This window comes from Dipodomys ordii, unplaced genomic scaffold (genome assembly GCF_000151885.1).
Source record: "Dipodomys ordii isolate 6190 unplaced genomic scaffold, Dord_2.0 Scaffold139, whole genome shotgun sequence".
In the NCBI taxonomy this organism is placed as follows: Eukaryota; Metazoa; Chordata; class Mammalia; order Rodentia; family Heteromyidae; genus Dipodomys; species Dipodomys ordii.
The window spans coordinates 3828025-3835710 of record NW_012267355.1 but is presented as its reverse complement, the minus strand read 5'-3'; the positions used below and the strand labels follow the sequence as shown (position 1 = coordinate 3835710).

Sequence of the window (7686 nt, the reverse complement as noted above, 5' to 3'; positions counted from 1 at the left end):
ATATATATATATACATGTGTACATATATATATATATATATATATATATGTACACACTAGAATTTCCCCAATTTTGAAAATATATGTACCTTCTATTTTTTTTGCTTATTTAAGGAAGCCAGGCATGGTAGTATAAACCTGCAGTACCAGCACTCAGGCGGCAAAGGCACCATGAGTCGGAAGTCAACCCAGGTTAGTTTTATAGCTAGATTCTGCCTTAAACACACAAACAACAAAACCCCAACACCTCAAAGAATGTATCTGAGATTATTTTCTTCGAATAGTTCTCCAATGGCAGGGTAACTGGCTGGGGGGATGTGAACATTTTAATGACTCTATTATCCACTTCCAAAATGTGAGTTTTGGTTATAATCCTACCGTAAGTCAATTACTTTCCTCAGAAACATGGAAAGTCTGATCGTGGAGCAGTGCAACTAAACAGATTGATGACCCAGTTCAGCTATTTACCTGATTTTGAACAAGGGGATGGGACTTTCTTAACTCTGCTTATGAGTAAATAGTGGTAATTTACCATGAAGGGTGGGTGTGAGAATTGGAGATGAAGTGTGTAAAACACCTGGCACATACATGCTCCCACAACAAAGGCAATGACTGGTCAGGCAATTTGTTAATAAGGGACACCATTAGCATTGCAATGGAGACTTCATTGTTAAAGTCTGCTTCAGTGCATTAGTGGTGGTGTTACTTTACCTCTGTTACTCTCAGAATGCTGCCTGTCTCACAAGTTCAGTGAGATAATATGTAAAGACCGATTACACAGTCAGACAGTCGCCTTGCTTGCATTTTACCCTCCACTGGGTCAATGACCTTGCTGTAGTTTGGATCTGGAACATTCTTGAATGGTCCATGCGAGGGCTTGGTTCCTAGTTTGGTGTTATTGGGAGCAGAAGTTTTAGAGTGGGGCCTAGTGAGAGATGTTTCCAGTTACTGGGGGTGTGTCCTTGGAGAGGATTGTGGGATACAATCCCGTCCCTGGAGTCTAGCGATGTGGTAGAATGGCCTTCCTCTGTCATGTACTGTCCCCACGATGTGCTGTGCCTTCACCGGAGCAAAGAATGGGGCCACTGATCACGGACTCTGCACTTCTTTCTTTTTAACTTGATTATCTCAGGTATTTTGTTATAGTGATGGGTAGCTAACACAGATGGGCAAAGGTAATACAAATGGTCAGCCTCCCTGCCTCCACCCCTTTAGATCTCATCACTTGCCACCACATCCATACCTGGGCTATTTCCTTTCTTTCTTTAATTTCTTATCATAACTTCTCATTGCCTTAACCAGTTCTTACTTTCTCAATAAATCGATCACAAGTTGCACCTGTAGTTCATCTGACCTGATATTAGTACTTGGAAATACTTAGTAGTGACTTTTACTATTATTAGACACTAAAAAGACTAAAAGCCACATTGTTCGATTAAGGTGAAGTATGAAGTGCATGAACCAGGCACTAGTGGCTCACACCTGTCATCCTAGCTATTCAGGAGCCTGAGATCTGAGGATTGTACTTTGAAGCCAACCTGGGCAGAAAAAGTTCAAGACTCTTATCTTCAATTAACCACCAAAAAAGTTGGAAGTGGAGCTGTGGCTGAAGTGATAGAGTACCAGCCTTGAGCAAAAAAAGCTCAGGGACAGTGCTCAGGCCCTGAGTTCAAGCCTCAGGACCAGCATGCACACAACACACACACACACACACACACACACACACATTTATAATGTCTTCTTATCTCTCCCAAGTGTGAAGATGCCATTATCACTTCTCATAGACCCTAGACATGGCCCCTAGACTTAAATAGCAAGACAACTTACGTTGTTTTCCATTGCCAGTCGGCGAACTGCAGGAGTTGCCAGTGTTTTCTGGCCCTTGATCTCTTGGTGTGTGTGTTCCTCATGGGACACAGCAGGAGTTTCAACAACATCTTCCTCAGAATCTGGCAACAAGGGAACACTTAACTTTAGTGAAAATGTTATCTATGTATCTATGTATCTATCTATCCATCTATCTATGATAGGTAGATATGAAAGGTTAATGGCCTAGAATAACTAAAATTCACTGGGTGCTGGTAGCTCATGTCTATAATCCTAGCTACTCAGAAGGCGGCTGAGAGCTGAGGATCACAGATTGAATGCAGCCTGTGCAGGAAAGTCTGTGAGACTCTGATCAGCAATTAACCACCGAAAACCATAAGTGATGCTGTGGCTCAAAGTGGTAGTGTGGTAGCCTTGAGCATAAAAGCTCAGGGACAAAGCTCAGGCCTGGAGTTCAAGCCCCCACAACCAGCCAAAAAGAAAAAAAGAAAAAAATCAAATGTGAAATGAAGTATATGAAGAATACTATTAAAAAAAACTGTTAGTACCATAAATACTTCTATCTCTCTCCCCCCATATGAAGAATCCTATTTAAAAAAACTGTTAGTACCATAAATACTTCTATCTCTCTCCCCCCATATGAAGAATCCTATTTAAAAAAACTGTTAGTACCATAAATACTTCTATCTCTCTCCCCCCTCTCTCTCTCCCCTCTCTCTCTCTCCCTCACAAGACTTCCCTTCTACCTCCCTCTCCCCCCCACCCTGCTTCTTCCTTCCTTCCTTGAACTCAGGGTCTGGGTGTCATCCCTTAGCTTTTTCATTCACGGTTGGTGTTCTGGCACTTGAGCCATAGCTCTACACCTAGCTTTTTGGTGGTTAATGGGAGATAAGAGTTTCATGGACTTTCCTGCCTGGGCTGGCTTCAAATTGTGATCCTTAGATTTCAGCCTCCTGAATAGTTAGGATTATAGGCATGAGCCACCAGCGCCTGCCTACGAAAGCATCACTTTCTTATATAACACTTGTAAGAATTTCCAAAATGTTTTACATACATTGTGTTCTTTGGTGATCACAAAAATGCTATGTGTAAGCAGGGAAGATTTCATTATATTACCTGTATAGAATCTAAAAAGAATGCAATTAAGACTAAACTGAAATTTTTATCACTTTTAGGTTGGAGATGTGGCTGTGTTGGGCTGTGGGTACAGTTCAGTGGTAGAGTATTTGCCTAATACACTTTAAACTGTGGGTTCAATTCTCAGGATTTCACATTTCATTCATTTCACATTATATACATACCTTACAAATAATACTGACGACTGAGCAAATTGCCCAAGTTTTCTGATTGTGTCTATTTCTTTATCTATTATCTATCACATGGATAGAGAAAATAGGGGTCAGATATTTTATAAATTCTAAAAATGTGATTCTGAAAACTAAATGATTATAATATTAGTTATGATTACATAGACTACAGAACTACAATCCACTCCAACTCAAATGCTACCTTTTTTTTTGTTTTTGTTGTTGTTGTTTGTTTTGTTCTCTTTTGTGCTGGTACTGGGGCCTGAACTCAGAGTCTTGAGTTTTCCCTTAGCTTTTTTTTTGTTTTTTTTTTTGGGTCCAGTTGTGGGGCCTGAACTCTAGGCCTGGGCGCTGTCCCTCAGCTCTTCAGCTCAAAGCTAGCGCTCTACCACTTGAGCCACAGCGCCACTTCCGGCTTTTTTCTTTTTGCTTATGTGGTGCTGAGGAATCAAACCCAGGGTCTCATGCATGCAAGGCAAGCGCTCTACCACTGAGCCACCTTCCCAGCCTCTCCCTTAGCTTTTTTCATTCAAGCTTGAGGCTCTACTACTAGAGCCACAGCTCCAGATCCAGCCTTTTGCTGGTTAACAGGAGGTACAAATCTCACAGACTCTTCTGCCTGGGCTGGCTTTGAATAGCGAAGGATTGCTTCCCATGGGGACCCAGTGACTAAAGGACAGCAGTATTCAACTTGTTAAACAGATGACCACATTTGCAGTACCTTTGAAAGCTTCGGTCTCAATGTCTACTAATGGCTTCCCCACATAGGCGATGTCGTCTAGGTTATAGTAGAGCTTTTTAATGACGCCATCGTAACGACTCGTGATGGTAACCGAAGCTTTATCGCTCTGAACTTCACAGATGCTGTCAAACTGGGATACCGTATCTCCTTCTTTCACATACCTGAAAGGAAAAGACATGAGCTACGAGGCGCTTTTGCACGTGCACTCACAATAACAACATAAATTCCACGCTGAGTTCCATAGGGAGCCGCCTAGTCCACAATTTACTGTCACACGGAGCACCAAGAGATTCTCTCCAGGGCTGGGAAGGTGGCTCAGTGGTAGAGCGCTTGCCTTGCATGCCTGAGGCCCTGGGTTCCATTCCTCAGCACCACATAAGCAAAAAAAAAAAAAAAAAAGATTCTCTCTGATATAGGCTAAAATTTTGCAAATCCATTCATGGATCTAAACATTGATTGATCCACCTTTTTTTTTTAAAGACATTTTTTTTCAACTGGGGTAAAATATTTAATACAATTTCTCTAAAGATAATATACAGAATGAGTACAGGAAGAGATACTGGCATTATTAGTGTTTAGAAAAACTCAATTAAAAGCAACAATGAAACACCACTTTTTATTTCTTGTGTGGAGCATACCATTATGTCTGGTTTCCTGAACTTTTGCCCCATGTATTCAAAACATGATCCTGTTAAAGACATTCTTAAAAGTGTTATTTCCTACCAAGTGCTGAAGCTCATGTCTGTAATCTTAGGTTGAGATCTGAGAATAAAAGTTCCAAGCCACTTCAGGCAGAAAAGCTTGTGAGATTTTTATCTTGAATTAAATACCAAAAAAGCTGAAAGTGAAGCTGTAGCTCATGTGGTAGAGAGCTAGCCTTGAGGAGAAAAATAAGAAAAAAAAACCCTCAGGGACATTACCCACACCCCATACCCTTAGTTCAGGCCCAGGATGAGTAAAACAAAACAAACAAAAGGTGTTATTTCTTTTTACTGTCTTTTTTTTTTTTAAACCAATCCTGGGGCCTGAACTATGGGCCTGGGCACTGTCCCTGAGCCTCTTTGTGCTCAAGGCTAGTGCTCACCTACCACTAGAGCCACAATGCAACTTCCAGCTTTTTCTGTTTAGTTTATTGGAGCTAAGAGTCTCACAGACTTTCCTGTCCAGGCGGGCTTCAAACGGAGATCCTGCTGAGTAGCTAGGATTAAAGGTGTGAGTGACAGGTACCATCTTTACTGTCTTTCTTTACAAGATATGCACATGCTCAAAAAAGACCTGAGAGAGCCCTGGGTAATCATCTCCACTTTACCCTGAGGCCGAGTTAAAGCAGGAAATACAGGCTGTGGGAGGGCTAGAAATTGCTAGAGGAATCAAGATATGATCAATGTGCAAACAGAATTTCTTGGCAAAGGGTTGAAGGCTTATTGGTTAAAATATGTAAGGAAATCTGTGTCTGATCATTTTGGATCTTCTATGCTAATTAAAGATCTCAGCAGCAACAAACCAAAGAGAAAACAGACTTCAGAATTGGTCCAGGAAAATCACTAAACAAACCCACAACATCCACCACCTCACATCCTAAAAGCAACAACGAAAATCCTGGGAAGGAAAGGAACTGATTTCTTGATTTGCTCCATTGTTTTTAAACGTCTAGCTTTCAATTTAAAAAAATAGACATTCAATTAAAAAAATAAACATTCAAAGAAACAGAAAAATATGGTTGAGCTGGGTACTGGTGGCTCATGCTTGTAATCCTAGCTACTCAAGAGGCTGAGATCATTCTAAAGGACTCCATGTTCTTGACCACATATATGATATACATGTATATCTATATCTCTATATCTATATCTATATATGCACATCTGAGGAAGCTAGGAGGAGGGCACAGAATCAGAAGGAAACGGAAAATATACAACAGAGAGGCCCATCAGCTGCAATGGACATTGATGAAAATGAACTAAGCAACTCAAGGGCAGTGATTGGAGGGAGAGAATGAGAGGGAAAGAGGGAACAGCTTATACTAAGCAAAAGGAAAGAAATGTACAAATCACCTGATGTGGAAGAAATAGTTGTATTGTCAAAGCTCATAGAATTCACAAACGTTATAGACCATGATATTGACAATTTGCCTTATGAAGGTTAAAATGTGTTTGTGACTTTAAGTATCACTATCCCCCAATACTGTGAAATTTGTGAAATTTATGTAATCACTTAATCTCAATAAAAAAAAATTTTTTTTTAAAAAAGGCTGAGAGCTGAGGACTGAGGTTTGTAGCCAGTGCAGGCAGGAAGCCTATGAGACTCTTATCTCAAATTAGCCCAAAAGCAAAAAGCAAACAAAAAAGCCAGAAATGGAGCTGTGGCTTAAGTAGTAGAAAGCCAGCCTTCAGTAAAACAGCGAAGAAATAGCACCCAGGCCCTGAGTTCAAGCCCCAGTACATGTGTATGCACACACACGCACGCACACACACACACAATCAGGGGGAAGTAATGGTCATTAATTAATCACATCAAATAAAAATGCCTGAATGCATGTGTTTTCTTCCAACATATTATCAACAAAGTAATTACGTTATTATAGGAAGAAATTTCTCAACTTAAATGGATTCCTCTAAGTAAATACTTATTTCCGTTTACTTAAAATGTTTTCAGATGGGGCTGGGAATGTAGCTTAGTGGTAGAGTGTTTGCCTAGCATGCATGAAGCCATGGGTTTGATTCCTCTGTACCACATAAACAGAAAAAGCCAGAAGTGGCACTTTGGCACAAGTGGCAGCGCACTTGCCTTGAGCACAGAGAGGCTCAAGGACAATGCCCAGGCCCTGAGTTCAAGCCCCTGGACTGGCAAAAAAAATATATTTTCAGATTAGCTTACCATTCTTTGACAGTTACTTCTCGAATGCCTTCTCCGATGTCTGAGAGTTTGAACTGAACAATCTGTCCTTGCAAAGCTTCACAGAGAAAGGAGAAATCAGATCATTAAATATGAACAGATTACCATTAGTTATTCTTACCTCTAAAATTATAAAACATCCAGCAGAACTGGAAGTTGGTTTCAAAATGCCAACCCTAAGTTTTTAAAAAGAAAGCCATGTTTGATAACCCATTACAGATCAAAATAAATTATTCCATGATATCAACCTAGTGACATGGCAACAGAACTGACATTTTCCAACTTCTTAAATAATATTCCTGGAATGTGGGCGATGTGACTGTGACATGTCACCCACTGATCACCAGGGTTGATCTGGCTGATCTGGCTGGCTAGCCCTCACTGGTCTATATGCGTCCCTCCTGAAGGTGAAGAAGACACACATCCTTGAGAAAGGACTCTGCTTTGCTCAAGAGTGCACTGGTGGCTGTGCTCCCCTTCCTGAACCTCAAACCACAGAAGCTCTTTGTTAAAAGTCCTTAATGACAAATCAGTAACATTAGAAGCAATAGTTGTGAACAGAAAAAATGGAACAAAGATACATACAAAGAGGGACCCGGCAGAATCCTCATTTTATTTTATGAAATGAAAACAATGAACTACCAATGGCCAGATCTCAATTAGCTCTTTCCTGATAACTTCCTTATATGTATGTGTACCAGTCTTCGGCTTGAACTCACATCCTGGGTACAGTTCTTTAGCTTTGAGTAAAAAAAGCTAAAGCTCTATTACTTGAGCCACAGCTCCACTTCCAGCTTTTTTGCTGGTTAATCAAAGAAAAGTCTCATAGATTTCTCTGTCCTGGCTGACAGATCTCAGTCTGGTGCCAGTGTGTGTGTGTGTGTGTGTGTGTGTGTGTGTGTGTGTGTGTGTGTGTGTG

The 7686-nt window shown here is 40.7% G+C and overlaps 1 protein-coding gene across 1 annotated transcript in view; it reads right to left on the bottom strand.

Moving 5' to 3' along the window:
• The window catches only part of Dbt (dihydrolipoamide branched chain transacylase E2), a 46597-nt gene that overhangs the window by 13000 nt on the left and 25911 nt on the right, over positions 1-7686 (bottom strand). The window contains exons 3-6 of the mRNA XM_013031396.1: positions 6750-6825; positions 3855-4036; positions 1823-1948; positions 809-883 (exon numbers count right to left, since the gene is read on the bottom strand). Coding sequence (XP_012886850.1) covers positions 809-883; positions 1823-1948; positions 3855-4036; positions 6750-6825 — 459 coding nt within the window. The remainder of the gene's footprint in view (positions 1-808; positions 884-1822; positions 1949-3854; positions 4037-6749; positions 6826-7686) is intronic.